Source organism: Podarcis gaigeae (genome assembly GCF_964106915.1).
Source record: "Podarcis gaigeae genome assembly, chromosome: 8".
NCBI classification, from domain to species: domain Eukaryota; kingdom Metazoa; phylum Chordata; class Lepidosauria; order Squamata; family Lacertidae; genus Podarcis; species Podarcis gaigeae.
In genome coordinates, this window is record NC_139684.1 from 20,292,675 (window position 1) to 20,314,043 (window position 21,369).

Below are 21,369 nucleotides of genomic sequence, written 5' to 3' on the forward strand. Positions count from 1 at the left end.
CCCTTAAAAATAATGTCAAAAATTAGGCGTCTTCTACATCTCCCCCCTTTTTCTTAAATCTGAGTACCTCGAGTTACAAACGCCTCAGGTTACAAACGCTTCAGGTTACAAACTCCGCTAACCTGGAAGAGTTACCTCAGGTTAAGAACTTTGCTTCAGGATGAGAACGGAAATTGTGTGCTGGCGGCGCAGCGGCAGCAAGAGGCCCCATTAGCTAAAGTGGTGCCTCTAGTTAAGAACAATTTCAGGTTAGGAATGGACCTCCGGAACAAAATTAAGTTCATAACTAGAGGTACCACCGTATTGGCATGAAGTCAGGACAGGGTAGGTGAGCAAAAGGGAACGACGGCAGTGGCTGCAGAGCAGCTTTTTGTCACAGGCCTAGCTTTGAAGGTTGGCTAATGTTACTACTGGGCCCTGCTGCTCCCGAATATATCCTATTTGGGTTATGAAATCTGTTGAGAACATGAGTCACTTGTCATCGTTTGCAACTGAATAGCGGAAGCAGAATTGACAAGAGGATTCCCCCTGTATCGGGCAAAGATCTCTTGCAACAGGGAGCGCATCTTAAACCTTTTCCGGTCCACTTCATTCAAGATCCCGCAGGAGGGGGAGGAGGGGTGGCCTTGTCAAGCTCGTCTCCTGCAATCGCTTGGTCTACCCAGGCAGATTTTCATTTGTACAGGGCCGGAGTTGGCTTGTCATCAACTGTCCCTGTCTGGGTAGCTACAGCCTCTTGTGGGAGCGAATCCCATCGTTCTAACTCTGCATGAAGAAGTACTTCCTTTTGTCTGCCCTGTATCAAAAAGCAAGATGATAAAATAGAGTTCCCCATGAATTCAGCTGGAGGACAGCTGCTTGGCATGCAGAAGGTTCCGGACTCGAACCCCAGCCGCATCCCCAGGAGAGCTGCTCCCATCCAGTATAGGCAATACCTAGGAAGGTGGACCAGTGAGCCTAAGTTGGTATAAAGCTTCTTCACGGTTCCTCTTTTGCTAATCCTCACAACAGCCCTTAAGGCGGGTCAGTCTGAGGGAATGACGAGCCAAGTCGTCGCAGACTGAGCAGGGGTTTGAATGTGGGTCCTAACAGAACTGCTTCACTGGCTAGCAAATCATATACCCGTATTTTTCGCCCCACAGGACGCACCGGCCCATAGGGCACACCTAGTTTTTTTTTGGGGGGGGGGGATAAAGAAAAAGTCGCGCCGGGCTCCCAAGGCTTGCGGAGAGCTGCCCGAAGCCCGGGGCACACTCCGCTGCGTTCCCCGGGTTTCGGGCTGCAGGCTGCTGTCTGCAAGCCTTGGGAGCCCGGCAGGAACTCCCACGGGCTCCCAAGGCTTGCGGATGTCTTCCTGAAGCCTGGAGAGCGAGAGGGGTCGTTACGCACCGATCCATCTCGCTCTCCAGGCTTCAGTGAAAGCCTACATTCGCCCCATAGGACGCACACCCATTTCCCCTTCATTTTGGAGGGGAAAAAGTGCGTCCTATGGGGCGAAAAATATGGTAATAGTTTTATTTACTGGATAAAGGGTTGCATCCAGCGCTGGCCCTACTCAAGAGTGCTTTCTTAAATTAATCAAAGTGATTTAATTTTGCCCATTAATTTCAGCGGGTGAACTCTTTTGATGGGTACGTAGTTGAATACAACTTATAAACCTTAGACCGGGGTTTTCCAAACTTTGGTCTCCAGCTGTTTTGGGACTACAATTCCTATCATCCCTGACCACTGGTCCAGCTAGCTAAGGATGGTGGGAGTTGTAGTCCAAAAACAGCTGGGTACCCAGGTTTGGGAAACGCTGCCTTAGACCCTACCTACGGTGTTTCCCGGCAGCTTGCAATAAATATAACATGGCAGTGTTGATGCGAACTGGTGTGCTTTTTCCTGTCCAGGCGTCTGAAGCTCGCCCAGTTTGACTATGGGAAGAAGTGTTCAGAGATCGCCAAGCTGACCGAAGGCATGTCTGGCCGAGAGATCTCTCAGCTCGCCGTGGCCTGGCAGGTAAGTCCAGCATCCTATGAGAGAGCCAGTCCTTCGACCGCAGTCTTGCCTGCTTGGTTTCAGCTAGCTCTGGCTGAGCTCAGCACTGGGGAACCTTTGGCCCTCTAGATGTTGCTGAGCATGCTCTTTCTTCCCTGTAACCATAACCCCACATAGACCTGGGATCAGGGGAAATTGCTTCTGGTAGTCCACTTCGCAAAATCATTGTGATGATGGAATGGAGTGGGGAGAGCTGGGTTCGCTGCCTTGACCTTGGAGGAAAAGCAAAATATAATTGCAGTAAATGCATGGATTCAACACAGGAATGGGCTAAGAACACAGACCGGATTCCAGGCAGCTTTGCGTTTTTGTTGTTGCTAACTCATTGCCTGGAGGGAGACTAGAGACGGAGTATTTATTTATTTTATTTTGCTGTTTATTAAATTTGTATACCACCCTTCACCCCTAGATCTCAGGGCTGCTCACAACAGAAAAACACAATGTGGGGGAAAAACACAAAATACATGATCAAAACAAAAACAAACCCATAGCCTCCACACACATTTAAAAGGGTATCGGGTGTTAAGCAGCAAAAAGCCTGGTTGAAGAGTAATGTTTTCGCCTGGCGTCCGTAGAACCCCGGTAAGACTGATGAAAACGTTTCATGCAGTTTATAAATACCTTTTGAAAAAAAAAGCAAGCCTTAGGCAGGGCTGGTGCTGCCCCACCTCATCCAAAATATTGCAGGTTTTCTGTTTGAGATTTCTGTAAGTTGTGCGAGCTTGCAAATTTGCTTTGTGCAAGCTTCAGTTGGTCTTTTTTAAAAAAGAAAGAAAACACTGCCTTGGCGCATCCAGCCCCTTGGGACCGATTAAGGCAGCCGCAATAAAATTGCCCATTGACTCCTTTTTCCAAAGAGCCTCGGGTTGCGTAATGCCTCCTGAAAACTCTGCTTTCCATCTCTTGTCGTATGCTAAAGAAAGCACCTTTTTACTCTGGCCTTAGACATGTGAGAGTGGAGTTTGTGTATATCTATATTCTTTATTTTTAATATTTTGTTATTAGTTTGCAAATTATTATGGAACCACAGGGGCAAATAAACAATAACAAAAATTCAGCATGGATATAATGACTGGGCATACCAATGTACCTGAACATATTAAATAATAACACCCAATCTAAGACCAGAGCAACCATATTATCTCTAAAAATAAATCCCCACCAATCTGGATATTTATTTATTTCATTCATATCCTGCCTTTTTTCGTCCAAGGAGCTCAAGGTGGTTTTCCCCCTCCTCATTTAATCCCCACAACAACCCTGTGAGGTAGGTTAGACTGAGAGAGACGGTGGGTTCAGGCTGTACTTTCAAGTTAATGGTATAATTTGTGTGTTTTATGTTGTAGGTCACTTAGAGATTTTTAAAATATTAAGTGGTTTACAACAATTACGAAATATCAGCAAAAAAAGGACAATGTGGGCCAGATAAAACTGTATAATTAATTTTGAAAAATACATTAATAAAACAGCAGCTTAAATTTCAGTAAATAAGACACGACACTACAACATTTAGCATTTCCCGGGGCAAATTTGTTTTTAAATAACCGCTTGTGTTGTCGGGGGTCAAACACCAGCCACCCCACAGATACGCACAGAGCTTGTGAGATTTCACACGCTTTCAAGCAAAACTTTGCAGACGTAAGGACTGCTTTTGAAAAGAAGAGAGAGCTGACATTTTCTACAAGTTCATTTCTTTGCCCCGTGTTACATTATGTTACACTGCAAGAGAGAGAGAGCACTTGTGAGATTTCACATGCTTTCAAGCGGTAATAAGGACTGTGGATGTCGTTTTGAAAAGAAAAAGAGAGCCGAAACTCTTCATAAGTGCAATTTTGTGCAGTTTTCGCTTCTATGGAATTGCAACACACACAGCTGACTAGTGCTGAGATGAAATCCCTCCCAAATTCATCACCCCATTCACAACCGTGGGGAGAATGGGGTACTATTGGTGCTGGCGGGGAGCTCACAAAGAGTTTCTTATGTGGTGACAGGAATTCTTGCCCCCAGTGGGGGTGTCTCTGGCAGCATTGTTGTTATCCTCTGGGGACGGGGGGGAGAGAAACAGCCAGCCATCATCAGAAACTGTGGCAATTATATATATAGAATTTTGGGGCACCCCTTAAGAACCTAAGATGAGCCCTGCCGGGTCAGACCAAAGGCCCATTTCATCCTCCATCCTGTTTTTACAAGAGCCAAGATCCCACAAGCAGAACCTGAGCACCATGGCACTTTTTGAGGGGTTGTTGTTGTTTAGTCGTGTCCGGCTCTTTGTGACCCCATGGACCAGAGCACACCAGGCACTCCTGTCTTCCACTGCCTCCCGCAGTTTGGTCAAACTCATGTTGGTAGCTTCGAGAACACTGTCCAACCATCTCGTCCTCTGTCGTCCCCTTCTCCTTGTGCCCTCCATCTTTCCCAACATCAGGGTCTTTTCCAGGGAGTCTTCTCTTCTCATGAGGTGGCCAAAGCACTGGAGCCTCAGCTTCAGGATCTGTCCTTTTGAGGGGAGGGGAGCCTAAATCCATAGGGGGAGGGAAATCAACCCCTGAAATTTGGTCTTAACCCAAACCCATAAGGTGCTGGGTTGGGGAGCCTAAGCCCTCCAGACATTGAGGGACGCCCTTTGGGTCCAGGCACATCTCGAGGGCCACAGGTTCCCGCAGCCCTTCATCCTAGTAGGCCTCGGTAGGGATTGAATTTAGAGGGGGAACCAAGGCTGTTCTTTGCCTCTTCTGAGAACGCTGGACATTGACGCCCGCCAGCTTGTGACGCGATTGGGTGGCGCAGAGTGACTTTGTCACCTTCCCAGGTCCTTTTCCCTCCTTGTGAGCGTGCTTGCATTCCCTGATCTTGACAAACAGCAGCTGTGGCGAGCCAGGTGCGGCTGTGCGCATCCTTCAAACAGCCTTGACGCAAGTGGATGCCTCGTGGAAGGTGTTTTAGAATTCCTTCCCCTGCCTCAGTCTCTCTCTCTCTCTCTCTCTCTGTCTCTCTCTCACTGCTTGCCTGCCTGCCTGCCTGCCTTGGTCTGTTTCCGACAGCTTTGGGGTGGGGAAGGAAAGGCACTGTGGTGCTTTAAAAGAAAAGAGTCTAACCAGGAATGAAAGTTCACAATCTGTTTTTTTAGCCAGCACCTCAGGACAGCGAAAGCCACGATTTCTGCCTCCTGGAGCCAAACGATTTAATGAAGCAATTTCTCAAACCTTCCCTTGGTCAGAGCACCTTCAATGTAATCCCAAAGGGGGGGGGAGGCTTAATTGCTGCTAACAACTGCTGCTTAATTCACCTCCAATTCGTATTTTCAATTAGTTTGCCTCGGCACCATCCACATTGCAGCATTCTCTCTCCCCACCTCATTTTGCAGGCTTAGAAAAACCTCTCTGGCAGACTACAGTTTGGTCCAACTCTATGTAGGTTCATAAAAGGGCAGCCAGAATTCTCAAGCGATGGGGTGGCACTTCTGTACGTTGCTGCATCTGGGACTTTTTAGTTTAGAGAAAAGGCAAGTGATGTGAAATAAGTTCACTGAAATATGCATATTATGGAGAAAATGGGTAGAGAAAGGTTTTTCTTCCTCGTAACGCTAGACCTCGTCGCCATCCAACAAAGCTGAATTTTGGGATGAAATAAAGTAACTTATCTATGCATCCCATGGTAGGGTTACCATATGTCCTCTTTTTCATGGGTGTAATCATAGCAATCCATAGTTAAAAGTAGAAGTCGGCAGATGTGTTCTCTTTTTTGCTCTTCAAAATATGGCAACCCTACCAGTTAAAGTTTTCCTTAGGCATCTCAGCTGCTTTGAGAACAGGACAGTGGATTAGGTGGGACCTTGGCCTGATCCAGCAGGTTCTTTTTATGTTTATGTTCTTTGGCAACTAGGGATGTGGGTGGTGCTGTGGGTTAAACCACAGAGCCTAGGGCTTGCCGATCGAAAGGTCAGCGGTTCGAATCCCTGCGACGGGGTGAGCTCCCGTTGCTCAGTCCCAGCTCCTGCCAACCTAACAGCTCGAAAGCAGATCAAAGTGCAAGTAGATAAATAGGTACCGCTCCGGCGGGAAGGTAAACGGCATTTCCGTGCGCTGCTCTGGTTCGCCAGAAGCGGCTTAGTCATGCTGGCCACATGACCCAGAAGCTGTACGCCGGCTCCCTCGGCCAGTAAAGCGAGATGAGCGCCGCAACCCCAGAGTCGGCCACGTCTGGACCTAATGGTCAGGGGTCCCTTTACCCGTTACCTTTACCTCTTTGGCAACTAATTCCTACTCAGAGTAAGCCCATACGAAACAAAGGAACGTGACAGACTTGGGTCCATTGATTTCAGGCAATCTGCTCTGAGCAGGGGCTTAGTTTGAGGCAACCCATTGAAACGGATTGATTTCAATGGATCTGCTTTGAGTAGGACTTAATTGGGTACTGTGCCCGCCCATCAAAGCTGACCCATGGAAAGGGTTGAAAGAGATATGGATGGGTGGCACTGCTGTGAACCCTCGGGGGGGGGGCTGCTGATAACAATGTGCATTGGATGTTGCCGTTGTTTCATTGCATGACGTGTCAACCAGACCAGGAAATCTCGTATGATTTATTTATAATTCCTTTTTTCTATTCCGCCCTCCCTCCCAGAGGAGCCCTGTGCGGGGAAGGCTCAGAGTGTTCAAACAATGCAATTTTAAAATAAAAAGGTAATTTAAAACATTTCAGAACCATTTAGAACCGTTTGACACACGTCAAACGCATCTTAAGAAAGCTGCCGCGTGCCTTCACAGCTGCACCATTACAAAGTTGCTCTGCACGGTATTTTGCAGTACCTTTTCCCATGGGAAACCCACAAGCAGAACCTGAGCAGAGCAGCAGCTCTCCCCTCCTGCCACGCTGACTTTGCTTCTTCCTCCACCATGGGCAATATTTCTGAATATCAGTTACCAAAAGTCACAAGTGGGGAGAGTTGCTTTTGCACTCAAGCAGGCTTCCCATTGGTATCTGGTTGGTTAGATGAGCTGATGGCCTCATCCAACAGGCTTCTTGCTGCTCAATTTGCATACTTCACGCAGGCCTAAATGTTCTGCAGTTGCAGAATATCTCTCTCACACACATAGTACAGAATGATGTTCTTTGGGGGAAAATTTACAACCTTTTACTCGCGGAAGAGGCGGTGGTTGAGGAATTGGAAGCCAATGGGGCTATTGTTCTGTGTTCCCACAGTTCCTCTGTGCCACACAAAATCCAGCTTCCTGAAAACACAGCTTTTATGGTTGTTTCTAAGTTTCCACACCTCATTATTAGGAAGATAGAAGCAGAAGGGAGGGGAGTGTGGAAATGACAGGATAAGAAGTCCCAGAGCCTTTTTATCTCAGTGAGAAGTCCAGCATGGTGAGTGGTGCGGTGTTTGCATCTTAAAAAATGGTGAAAACGCCCGGTGTGTTCAATTTCAAGGAGTTAAAGCTCCTCCTGGAAGGGGCATCTGCTTTCTCCCACTCCTTTCCTGACAGTCGGGGCCCCAGGCAGATCTATTTTTAGAAAGTCATTGAGAGAACCAGCCAAGCGTGCAGCGCACGGCCCCAGCTGGAGTCTTCACAATAAAAATTTGCAGGCGGTCTGGCCGGGGGGGATGAAGGTTGCACCCTTGTGCACACACACCCTGCAAAAAACACAGCAAAGGGAGAGCACTCGGCGGCCATTGAACAAACACTGGATCCTTCCTGGCGCTGAGCCCCGTCTCGCCAGGGAGCACCTGCATTTTGCAGCTCCATTAGTGATGGGCACCTGGGCAAGCTTTGAGCATGCCAAGCCATCAGTGGCTGCCTGCCCCGGGCATCTTGCGTTCTGAAGTGCTCTTTTGAGGCAGCAGCTCCCAAGCATCATTGGGCTGTCACTCCTCTAGGTGACAAATCCAGGATGTAGAATTCTATAAAATGTTGCATTGCAGAGTGCCCGTAGCCCAGGTTCCCCCTGGCCATACCCTCTCATGGGCTACTCCATTCCATTCTTTCCCCCTCTCCCAGGCTACTTTATTCCATTCCTCCCCCCTCTCCCAGGCTACTCCATTCCATTCCTCCTCCCTCTTCCAGGCTACTCCATTCCATTCCTCCCTCTCCCAGGCTACTTCATTCCATTCCTCCTCCTCCTCCCAGGCTATGCCATTTTATTCCTTCCCCCCTCTCCCAGGCTACTCCATTCCATTCCTTCCTCCCTCTCCCAGGCTACTCCATTCCATTCCTCCTCCCTCTCCCAGGCTACTCCATTCCATTCCTCCCTCTCCCAGGCTACTCCATTCCATTCCTTCCTCCCTCTCCCAGGCTACTCTATTCCATTCCTCCTCCCTCTCCCAGGCTACTCCATTCCATTCCTCCCTCTCCCAGGCTACTCCATTCCATTCTTCCCCCCTCTCCCAGGCTACTCCATTCCATTCCTCCCTCTCCCAGGCTACTCCATTCCATTCTACCCCCCTCTCCCAGGCTACTCCATTCCATTCTACCCCCCTCTCCCAGGCTACTCCATTCCATTCCTCCCTAGTTTTCTCAGATTTTTTTCCTCCCCCCCTCCAACAGTTGGTATGAATGTCAAGCCCGCTGAATGCCTACAGACCTCAAAGGGATTTTTCCCGGGTTCCCACCCTTTAAGGCTCTCTTTGAAAAATGGTTTCATTTTGAACTTCTCCAAACCACCTCCCGCTTGCGTTTCATCTACACCAGGATCCATACACTTGAGGAGGAGTTCGCTGTCAGTGTGCAGCAGAGTGGGAAGTGGTTTTCAGCCTGAGAGCCACATGCCAGTGGTGGGAGGGGCCAGAGGGAAATGTGGGTGGAGCAATGGATGTAAATGTTGCCTTTGTGCGGTGCGCAACTCGAACCCCTCTCTCCATTCGGCATCCAGGCAAGCAAGAGTCGGAAGGATACATTTAAGAAATGCATGAACACTCAAGGGAGCATGCAAAAGCTAGGCCACTGTGGGGTGTGGCTGCGGAAGAGATCCGAGGGCCAGACTGAGAAGCCTGCAGGGCCACCCCCCTGCTCTGTGTTGGGGGAATGGCAGCTTTGCAAGTCAGCAGTGAAGGATCCTGGGACAGAAATGAGGCTCATTTAAAAGCGGGGCTGTCGAAGAACCAATTTACCCATTCCATGCACAAAACGTCTTTTCCCACATTGCGGTGCCAGTCAAGGAATGACCAAACCACGTTTATTTCCCTCTCCTCCTCTTCTTCAGGCCGCAGCGTATGCCTCCGAGGACGGCGTCCTCACGGAAGCCATGATCGACGCCCGGGTGGCCGATGCCGTTCAGCAACACAAGCAGAAAATGGAGTGGTTAAAAGCTGAGGGGGTGGAGCCGGGCAAGAGCCAACCGTTGCCTCTCACGATGGGGAAGGGCCTATGAGGAAGCTTTGGGGGCGGGAGAGGGAAGGACAGGAGAGAACGGGGAGGACGCAACAGACCATTGTGACGTGTGGAGCAAAAGATGCTGGGGAAACCGACTCTCACCTTGCAGACGCGGTCCACCTGGAATCATGTCGAAAGTGAACACAACGTTGCGCTGGTGAAAGGGAGGGCCAATCTTTGGAGTCTGCTTTCTTGGGGTTTATATATATATATATATATATATATATATATATACCTCAGGGTGACACCTTGAATAACCATGTGTGTGTATCAACCAATACATTAAAAAAAAAGAGTTCTTTTTGCCAAACGGCACCCCACCTCAGCACCTTGCTCTTCTGTGTATCTGTTTCTTCTGAACACGACTGCTGTGAACCATCATAAGCAGTCTTGGTTTAGATCCTGCTTGGGAAACACAAGAGGCATTTTCACTCAATAGATTTTTATTTTTTTCAGTCTTTTCGTTGTAGATTTGGAGGAAATTCATGGAGCCACGGCGGCTATATTTCTCCCTCCTCTGTTGGAGGCAGTAAATAGAAGACATCTGAAGGCAGCCCTGTTTAGGGAAGCTTTTAATGTTTGATGCAATGCTGTATTTTAATATTTTGTTGGAAGCCGCCCAGAGTGGCTGGGGAAGCCCAGCCAGTTGGGCGTGGTATAAATAATATATTATTATTATTATTATTATTATTATTATTATTATTATTATTATTATTACCTCTGAATGCCAGTTGCATTCAGAGATCAGCTTTCGTGTCCTGTATGAGAGCTTCCCGTTTCGGGCATCTAGCTGGCCACTGTAAGTGTTGGACTAGAAAGGACACTGGCCTGATCCAGCAGGGCTTTTCTTCTGTTCTTAGCTTTCTAGCCAGGAGCCCTGGATGCAAACCAGCCAAAGTGGCCACACAGTTAATCTAGCTCAGTTTTATTTACAACAACTGGCAGGATTTTCCAGCCCTACTTAGAGGCCTTGTGATTCTGCCTGGGGCCTTCTGCACACAGATTTGCAGCTCCCTCCCCCCGAATTTTAGGATCGCAGCACCAGTACATAGGAAGCAACCTTCTGCCGGGTCAGACGCTTGTTCCCAGTAGCTCAGCATTACCTACGCTGACTGGCAGCACCGACCTGGAGATCCTGGGGGAGTTGAACCTGGGACCTTTTTTTCTTTTGCATGAAAGCTGTGGCTTGTACAGTGGTACCTCTGGATGCGAACGGGATCCGTTCCAGAGCCCCGTTCGCATCCTGAGCAGAACGCAACCTGCGTCTGCGCGGGTCGTGATTTGCCGCTTCTGCGCAGGCTCATGACATCATTTTGAGCGTCTGCACATGCGCAAGCAGCGAAACCCGGAAGTAACCTGTTCCGTTACTTCCGGGTCGCCTCAGAACGCAAGCTGAAAAAACTCAGCCTGAAGTGTCTAACCCAAGGTATGACTGTATTCTGGGACACGGGTGGCGCTGTGGGTTAAACCACAGAGCCTAGGACTTGCTGATCAGAAGGTTGGCGGTTCGAATCCCCATGATGGGGTGAGCTCCCGTTGTTCGGTCCCAGCTCCTGCCAACCTAGCAGTTCGAAAGCACGTCAAAGTGCAAGTAGATAAATAGGAACCGCTCCGGCGGGAAGGTAAACGGTGTTTCTGAGCGCTGCTCTGGTTTGCCAAAAGCGGCTCAGTCATGCTGGCCACATGACCCAGAAGCTGTACGCTGGCTCCCTCAGCCAATAAAGCGAGATGAGCACCGCAATCCCAGTGCCGGCCACGACTGGACTTAATGGTCGGGGGTCCCTTTACCTTTACCTTATGACTGTATTATGAAGCTGTCATACCAGTTCAGACCACCTAGCTCAGTATTGCCTTTGCTAACTTAAGAGTGGCTCTCTGGCTCTTACGGTTTTCAAAGAGGTAATCATTCATAGTCTTTCCTGTGCATAATGGCTGTACGGAACTGCCACGTTCAGTGTGCCTCAATGCCAGAGAACAACAGAGGAAGGTGGTTGCCCTCATGTCCTTTTGGGTTTAACAAAGGCATCTGTTTGGCCTCTGAAAAAGAAGATTCTGGACTAAATGGAGCTTTCAGCAGGGCTCTTAGCATTGATTTCTTGAAGCTGCGGACATGTCCCTTTGATGTGACGGCGCTTAATCATTCCCCTCTGGACTAACAGCCTCATAGGCAGCTGTTTATGTGTTGCAGGGCAGGTTAAGAAAACAACAACTACCTCTTAATTTGGAGTTGAACGCAGGCTGACCCAAGAGTTCCTGGGGGAGGAAAGCATGTTCCTTCCTTTCTGCCCATGCCATGCAACTTTTTATGTTTACCTTCCTTACCTCTCTGCCTCCCACACACACCTGGCATCAGATTTTAGACTACTACACTAAGTGACAGGGTTCTCTGCTCTGGCCACTTTGCTGAGAAGTGCTGGACAGCTCTGAGGAAATTGGCCTTGACAGGAGCTCTGGAAGGAAGCAAGGAGGACAGCCGAGGGCAAGTGGAAATAACTCATTTGGCACCTTTCTTGCATAATCACAAAAAGTAAAAAAGTTCCACTCTTCTCCACAGCACAGAGCCTGCTGTTCTGGTTCTAACATTCTAAGAAGGGATCTAAACTAGATCATACATGACCGATATATCCAACCCTTACTTAAAAACCTCCAAAGAAGGAGAGTTCACCACCTCTTGTGGGAGTCTGTTCCAGTCAAACAGTACTTACTGTTCTTCCTGATATTTAGTCAGAATCTCCTTGTGACTTGAATCCATTAGTTTGGGTCCTACAGGCTAGCTTCCATGAGGCAATCCTTCAGATATTTGAATCAGCCCTGAGTGCTCACTGTAAGCACAGATCCTGAAGCTGAGACTCCAATACTTTGGCCACCTCATGAGAAGAGGAGACTCCTTGGAAAAGACCCTGATTTTCGGAAAGATGGAGGGCACAAGGAGAAGGGGACGACAGAGGACAAGATGGTTGGACAGTGTTCTCAAAGCTACCAGCATGAGTGTCCAAACTGTGGGAGGCAGTGGAAGACAGGAGTGCCTGGCGTGCTCTGGTCCATGGGGTCACGAAGAGTTGGACACGACTAAACAACAACAACATCATATCATCTCAGTCTTCTCCAGGCTAAAGAAACCCAACTCCAGACCTTTTTTCATCTTGGTCACCCTCCTCTGCACATGTTCCAGATTGTCAACATCCTTCTTAAGTTGTGGAGCCCAGATCTGAACACAGGACTCTAGGTGTGGGCCGGCCGAAGCAGAATAGAGCAGCACTATTGCTGGTGGCGCTGTGGGTTAAACCACAGAGCCTAGGACTTGCCGATCAAAAGGTCAGCGGTTCGAATCCCCTCGACAGGGTGAGCTCCCGTTGCTCGGTCCCTGCTCCTGTCAACTTAGCAGTTTGAAAGCACGTCAAAGTGCAAGTAGGTAAATAGGTACCGCTCCAGCAGGAAGGTAAACAGTGTTTCCGTGTGCTGCTCTGGTTTCGCCAGAAGCAGCTTAGTCATGCTGGTCACATGATCCGGAAAGTTGTCTGCGGACAAACGCCGACTCCCTCGGCCAGTAAAGCGAGATGAGTGCCGCAACCCCAGAGTTGGCCACGACTGGACCTAATGGTCAGGGGTCCCTTTACCCTTTACCTTTATTGCTTCCCTTGAACGAAACACTAAACCTCTGACGATGCAGCCTAGAATAGCATTAAACTCTCTTGCTGCTGCATCACACTGTTGACTTATGTTATGTTAATGGTCTACTAAGAACCCTAGATCCTTTTCGCATGTACTACTGGCAAGCCATATGTTCCCCAAATTACATTTGTGCAGTTGGTTCTTCCTACCTAAGTGGGTCCAGTTCCTACATAATGCAGAATGTACCTCCTGATTCCATGGTGTCCATATGAGGCTCTCACCTGCAGTGATCAAATGGAAAGATAACATGAGATTAACTTTCACGGCTCTGTGTACCAAACGCAGCACCTTGAACTTAGCTCAGTAGCTCATTGGCACCATCTACCTTGGTCAAGGTGAGACATCGCCACAGATTCTTGCTCCTCTGGCCGTCAACTAATATTTTCAGGGGGCCCTCACCCCCCAAAAAATAATGCACCAAGCATCCCTCCAACGAGGCGTCACTTGGCACCTTAGAAATAGACCAGTGTTGACCTGGCTTTGTGTTTCTGGCTTCCTGGCACCTGCTACAGCAACAGATTGCCCATCTTTTATACCTGCCAGCGCTATCCCGAGCAAAATACAAGCCTGTGATTGATGGCGAAGCCGAGAGGTGGCATGAGAGAAAGAGAACCAATTAGTCTGTCTCCACGATGTGATGCTATCCCATGTCAAAGGTACATTGAGCTGGTATTGGTGGCGACTGCTTGTGATGGATACTCTCATTTCCCTCACCTCTTCCCCACATTCAACCAGCTGGCAGGGAATACAGTTATAATAGGCTTTCTCTACAAGCTCGTAAGTCAAATCATGTCTCCAGATTCAAAGAGTTCTTTCTCCAGTCCTGGATTGCTTCCATCCTGCTACTGGGCCTGCTTATTTGGTAGTCAATTTAGCACCCCGTTTTTTAAAAAAAAACAATCCAAGAAGGAAAATAAACACACCAAGAAATTAGACCCGCTTGGATAATTTCCGATCCAGCTAAACTGGAGGGAAGGAATGTTAAAGCTACAATCCTTCAGTGCCTGGAAGAGGCAGCCTTTGCTGGGCAAAAATGTAGACTCCCAATATTTTAGTAAGCAGAGAAGGCAAACAGGAATTTGAAAGGTATTCGGCCTGGGGGCCACATTCCATCATAGGCAACCTTCCAGGGGCCGCATTCTAGTGGGGGGTGGGGCCAGGGGGGAAGTGGGCGGAGCAATGGATGTGACCTCAATGTTATAGGCTAAATTTCAACCACACACAAGTCGGAGAGATCCATACACACACAGTAGGGACTCTCACCCCCCCTCCACCTGGCCACCTCCTTCCTTTACACCTGGGAGGGGGGGGGACCACCTCCCTTTACACCTCACCTTTCCCTTCACAGCTCTCTCAAACCTCTTTTAAGGGAGGGGGGCGCTTCGAAGAGTGGTTTGGCAAACCGCTCTTTGAAATGCCTTGCCTGGGTTGCCTGTTACTGCTTATTCTCTCACCCGCCAGTCTGTCATCATGCTGGAGTAGAGGCGACTGCGTCGTGGCGGCCGCATGAACTGCTGCATGACGACAGCCTTGCCTTTATATATATATAGGCAGATAGCGTACTAGAAGAGCATCAAGCAGCACTTTACACAGGCTTCCTCTGGATCATCGGGGATCGCAGTTGCTCAGCCTCACTTATACACACACAAGTGCCTGTGTTTTTAATCCTGCCACTAATACCCACTTCCCTCAGAAGGCTTCGCGACCTCTTAGGAACGTGGCTAGGCTTGAAGTTGGACTTGAGATGAACACCACTACCAGAGGCAGGATAAATTTACAAGTGGGCTTATTAAGGGGATCTTTATACACAAAGGGAAAAACTAATGTCCATATTGGGGACTTAGATGGCACTTTCCACATACTCAAGAGCCACTGCTACTGACTCTAGCCTCTGAATGTCTAGTGCCTTAAACTAATACTCCACCTCAGCCAATTAAGTTCTACACCTCCTCTCTCCAACCAGGCATTGATGTTCAAGGATGCCCTCCTGCCAAGCAAAAGCAATAGTGTGCTGCAGGTTGGGTGAGGGGCCTGGCCTGGGGAGACGGAGGGCAGCCCAGGGAGAGTTCTGGGGGCCAGATGGAGAGGTTTGCAGGGCCGCATTCAACCCTCGTCTCGGAGCATTGGAGTATTCTCACCTGCTCACTGCAAGAGCTGCATCCTAGTGGCAGCAGGGATGCAGGTGGCGCTGTGAGCTAAACCACTGATTCTCTTGGGCTTGCTGATCAGAAGGTCAGTGGTTTGAATCCCCGTGACAGGGTGAGCTCCCGTTGCTCTGGCCCAGCTTCTGCCAACCTAGCAGTTATAAAGCATGCCAGTGCAAGTAGATAAATAGGCACCACTTTGGCAGGAAGGTAAAGGTTTCCATGCGCTCTGGCTTCCATCATGGTGTCCCGTTGTGCCAGAAGTGGTTTAGTCATGCTGGTCACCTGACCCAGAAAGCTGTCTGTGGACAAACGCCAGCTCCCTCAGCCTGAAATGAGCACCGCAACCCCATAGTCACCTTTGACTGGACTTAACCGTCCAGGGGTCCTTTACCTTTTTACCTACCTCCTAGTGGTGCACCAATGAAACTGCTAGCACATTTGCGAAGCTAAGCAGGGTCTGGTGGGGTTGCAGATTGAATGGGGGACCGTGTGCGTTGAGATTCTTGCATTGCAGCGGGTTGGGCTAGATGACCTTTGGAGGTCCCTTCCAGCTCTATGATTCTGTAGGCCTGAATGTACAAAAGAAATGACTTCTTCACACAGCACCTAGTTAAACTATGGAACTCACTCCCACAGGAGGTAGTGATGGCCACCAACCTATGCTCTTCCTGCACAGTCAGAGGCGGTATGTTTCTGAATACCAGTCGCTGGAAACCACAGGTGGGGAAATGTGCTCTTGCGCTCAGGTCCTGCTTGTGTGTTCACTTTTAGAGCATCTGGTGGGTTGCACTTGATCAGAGGTCAGCAAACGTTTTCAGCAGGGGGCCGGTCCACTGTCCCTCAGACCTTGTGGAGGGGGCGGACTATATTTTGAAAAACAAAACAAAATGAATTCCTATGCCCCGCAAATAACCCAGAGATGCATTTTAAATAAAAGCACACTACTCATGTAAAAACACCAGGCAAGCCCCACAAATAACCCAGAGGTGCATTTTAAATAAAAGGACACATTTGACTCATGTGAAAACACGCTGATTCCTGGACCGTCCGTGGGCCGGATTCAGAAGGCGATTGGGCTGCATCCGGCCCCCGGGCCTTAGTTTGCCTACCCATTCACTAGATCCATCAGGACTCTCCTGCCGAAATCACCTTCCATCATCCCCTTTTTGATCTGCTCCTTGCTCTCGTTGCATCAGAGCACTTTTAATGTGACGGGCGTTTTCTTAATCCTCTTCGAGGAAAGCCAGTTCCTTCGAGGCTGCCTTCAGAATGAAAATATACGTACTTCTCTATGACTATCCTTGGAACCAAGATCCTCTCCAAGCAACATTAAGGAGAGCTCACAGCCTGGGCAGGCAAAAGGGGCGAGTTGGCACAAAGGCCCTTCCCTGGCCGCCAGGGAGCTGGCACAACCATCGCCTGCCCGTTCAGGTTGCCAAATCGTGACGCTGTGGAACAATTGTATACCTTGAAATCTCCTAAGAATGGCAGCAGGCAAATTGATGGTGGTTTCGCCTGCCCATTCCCTCCACAGCCAGTGCACCTGGAGAAGGGAGCCGCACAGATCTGCAGAATATTTGTGCATGTATTGATGTGTATATGGAAGCACTTGCCATCATGTAAACAGAAGGGCAGTAAATCTTAGGGGAAGGCATCCTTTTTCTGTCCTGAAGGACCAGGCATTCTCACCTGCTTCCCCCCCCCCCACGCACACCTGGCCAGCTCCTCCCACCATTTGGCCCCCAGAAGCTTGCCCAGTAGGGAATGTGGCCCTCAACTATTTTTAAAAACGAGGGTGCTGTTCGAAGTAAGCCCTGCAGATGGAACCAAGAGGGAAGCAGGTCTTCAGACATGTCCCCACCTTCTCCTTCCAACCTGTTGCTCCACACTGCCCTTGTGTTCTCTGTCTTTCTGTTGCTGAAGCTTTTTGATGTTATTTTGTGGGTGTGGGTGTGTGTCCCCTGTGAACAAGAACTTCTGGGCTGCTCTGAAAGCAGCATTCACCCCAAGGCGAAGGAACTCTCCTGCAGAAGCAGAGAAGCATTTTTCTGCAGGGCCTCTTGCAAGAACATAAGAAAAGCCAATGGCCCATCTAGTCCAGCATCCTGTTCTTACAGAGGCCAATCAGATGCCTCTTTCGGAAAGCCCAAAGCCCGACCTGAGCACCACTGCCTTCTCCCCAACCTGCATTTTCCAGCAACTGGTGTTCAGAAGCACAGCTGTCTCCCACCATGGACCAGGCAGAGCACGGCCATTGTGGCTGGCAGCCCTTGAAAGTGTTACGTCTCCATGAATTTATCTCATCTGCTTCTAAAACCAAATCCAAGTTGGTGGCGCTCCTGCAGCAGCGAGTTCCATGGTTGAACTATGTGTTACATGAAGAAGTCCTTTCTTTATCTGACCAGAAACTTCCAACTTTCAGCTTCACTAGGTTTCCACAAGTTCTGTCATGAGGAGAGAGAAAAACGTCTCTTCTCACTTTCTCCAAGTCATGGTGCCGGCCTGTTTCACCTCTAGAGCAGCAATTTAAGGAGAAAGGTTCGTGGGGATGTTAAGTGGATTTTTCCCCAGAGGAGCAAGCCCTTATCTGACAGAATGCCTGGTTTTAATAAATATTCTAATTGTGTGATGTGTTTTATTTTGTAACGTGTTTTATTTCGTCTTATGTCTCTGTCTCTCTTTTTGGGGGGTAAAGCCTTCGGCTACACAAAAAACCAATATTTTTATTCATAACCTTGCCATACATAATGTTGCAAACTTCTATGGTGCCCCCTCAGTGGCATTTAAAGTGAGCTTTGAAATTCCAGCGGTGTGCCCTGTGCAACACCAGAAATTTGGCGCAACCCCCAACCTCTCACCTTCCATTGTTTATCACTGTCAGTGTCCTCTCGGCTTGGCGCCAAGTGTGGGAGAACCAGTTCTGCACCCCTAAATCCGCTTCTGGCCCTCCTTCCCTCGTCTTTTCTCTAAACAGAAGAGCCTCAAATGTTGTAAGGTTTCTTCACAGGAGTTGTTCCACCCCCTTGATATCTGTTTTCCCCGTTCTGAACCTTCTCCAGCTTTTTCCCCCAAGGCGGTTTCTCAGCAAAATACCGTCCTTGCCGTTGTTCCCTGACAACTATATTCAGTGGCAATCTGTGACATAGGCTAAGCTGAGAGAGACTGTTTAGCTTGTGAGGTCACCCAATCAGGTTCATAGTTTAGCAGGAGGATTTGAACCCCAGTCCCCCAGGTTACAGTCCCGACACTCTAACCACTTACACCCCCCTGGTAATAATGTATAGATAAATATACATATAGGATATCAAGAGACGAAACAAAAATGTAGCTTTTGTGCAACGGGTCGCATATAATTCTACTCTGAGCAGATGGATCAGAGTTAATGGGCATGGCAAACATGGGTCCATTCATTTCAATGGGTCTGAATCTGGCCTGGATACAACCCCAAACCTTTGGAGTAGCCTTCCACATCACACACACATTCACAAATCCGCTCTCTGACAGGAACCATCGAATCAAATGAGCCGTCAGATTCATGGGGTTAACTTTGGCAGTAGATTTCTCGTGTTTCGTTTTGTTTTTCCTTTTAATCACAGACATTGCAATCAAACAATAGAGTAATCACAGACATTTTCAATATTTTTTTCAGAAGGAGGGTCTGTCCAATTTCCCCCCTCCCCTCTTATTATTATTTTTTGGTAACATTTAACAAGGGGGCAGCTTCTCTCTCTTTTTTTTCAAAACACAAAGCCTGCAACATTTTAAATAATAATAACAATGGTGGGCTTTCCCTCTCCTTTCTTTGCCGTGTCTACTTGAAAGTGAGAAGGGTGGAGAATTGGGTTTCTGTCGCAGGGCCCTGATCCTAAACAGATTTCACTCGGAAAGTCCTTTGTACTGGACGGACCTTACTTCCAAGTAAAGCGAGTGCACAATTTAGATGACGAGAGTTAAATGTGCTTAAACCAGAGCAGCCACCGGGTATATTTAATATTTATTTGGCATTCCCCTTATCAGTTGTTTGTCTTCAGCAGACCAGGTACTTTGAGGCAACAAGAAGATTTATTTTTACCAAATGTATCAGCCCGCTAGTCCTGATTGGTGCATCTCTGTCCTCTGGAAATATGCAAAGAATGAGAGGTTGGACTCTTCAGAAGCAAAACAGCCCCAGGCAGAGAGACCCATTGGATAATTTTCTTTAAAAAATAAAATAAAAGCAAGCCCCTTTCGCTCTTCCTATTGCGCTGGTTCAATCCTGCAACCTCCCAAAGTCTTTCCTAGGTTACTCATCCCCACACCCAACCACACAGAAACCAGCTCTGGTCCTACTTCCATGGCAAACTTCAGATTTCGTACATTAACACTGCCTCCATCCCTTCGTGGCAAGAGTGTGTACACTTGTTGCTTCGGAGGGCATTTGTGTACAACAGCCGCAAGCACAGGCACACAGACCGTACACTCATTGAGCACCACGTGCAAATAACTAGGGGTACACAGCTCGCACAATCTCTGTTCGCAGATTGTACACAGTTTGGACGTAAGGTACAAATACCCCTCAGTTGGAAAGCCGTCGCTAGCATTTGCCAGGACACACGTAAAGCCACTCAAATCAAAGGCTTAAGCACACTCAACTCTGTGTCAGATCAGGGTCTTCCGCTCCCCTCCCCACCCCACCCCAAAAAACCCCAATTCCCCAAATCAGCACAGAGACAACATTCTCAATATTGCCTGGCGAGGGTGTTCCTTGTTTTAACACGGGTATTCATCCGCACTAATGCATGCATGCAATTCCGTTTGGATTATTATTGATTTTTTTTTTCTTTTCTGTATAATTGTAAGCCACCTAGAGTCTATATTTTTATATATATATAAAAAGAAAGAAAAGTTAAGCAGGATATCGTTTCAAATTTTAAAAATAAATAAACGGTCGAAACGGTTGGCTTGGTGGGACATCCGGCATTTGGAAAAAGGAAAAGACGACAGATGCAAATGGCTTTGTCTGCATTCAAAGTGGGGGGAGTTTGTGCCTGGCAGACAGGAATTCAACAGGTGCAGCTGCTTCCGCTTCCTCTTCCCCCCCCAGCAATGATGGATGAGTCAGCACCTGTTTGATATCTGCCTGCCACATAGCTCTTGCAGGTATGGCAGCAACTTTAATGTCTGGCGGTGGAATTTCTGCCTCGTAACAAAGTCCCGTGCCCCTTTATGAGCCAGAGCAGTCAAGAGACCACCCCCCTTGGTTGGATGAGGCCACCTGACACACAAAATGGACCAAGCCTTTCCCCATAAATACACATTAAAAAAAATACATAAATCACTCTTCGTATGAATCCTGGTTGCTGAGTTAATAAACAGGCAGCAATGGAACTGGGAGTTATCTCCGCATGCGTGAAAATGGCAGGTGCCCACTTCATGCATCCAAAAGAAGACATGAGGGCATAAAGTGTCAGAGGACCAGCACCGTTCCTAAAGTCCTCACCAACTCCACCTCTCACCTTCCTGTATTGAGCAAGGAATCTGGCTGAATGAGCTCAGAAGCCGCCTTGCAATTGAGCAACTGACAGAGGATCCCGGGGAATGAACAGATCTGTCCATTTCCACCCTTTCTACCCGGCTATGGACACCCAAAGATTTATATTTTTAGGACCCAACTTATTCTCTGCGGCTGGAAGCTGTTTTAAACATTGCATTCCCATTGTTGAAACCCGCCCTGCAGCCTTAGAAGGTGAAGAGCAGGTTGTTACTATTACTATTCTTAAGAATAATGAGAATTAATAATTTCACTTCGCCCAATTTCTGCTTTTTCCAAGCCTAAATTCAGTTCTCCACATTTTCTGCTCCTGTTTACAATTGCGATTATTATTTTTAAATCCTCACGGAAATCTGTAAGTCTATAATCTATAAGTCTAAAAGTGGCTGGGGAAACCCAGCCAGATGGGCAGCGTATAAATAATAAAATTATCATTATTATTATTATGAAGAGATGGGCAGGGTATAAATAATAAATAGTAAAATTATTATTATTATTATTATGAAGAAGAAGAGAAGAGTTTGAACTTAATATCCTGCCTTTCACTCCCCTTAAGGAGTCTTAAAGTGGCTAACATTCTCCTTTCCCTTCCTCCCCCACAACAAACACT

The 21,369-nt window shown here is 48.1% G+C and overlaps 1 protein-coding gene across 1 annotated transcript in view; it reads left to right on the plus strand.

Moving 5' to 3' along the window:
* ATAD3A (ATPase family AAA domain containing 3A) overlaps positions 1–9,735 on the plus strand; it is a 45,063-nt gene extending 35,328 nt beyond the window's left edge. The window contains exons 15-16 of the mRNA XM_083752655.1: positions 1,893–2,001; positions 9,241–9,735. Coding sequence (XP_083608781.1) covers positions 1,893–2,001; positions 9,241–9,408 — 277 coding nt within the window. The 3' untranslated portion in view covers positions 9,409–9,735. The remainder of the gene's footprint in view (positions 1–1,892; positions 2,002–9,240) is intronic.
* The last annotated feature ends 11,634 nt before the right edge of the window (positions 9,736–21,369 follow it).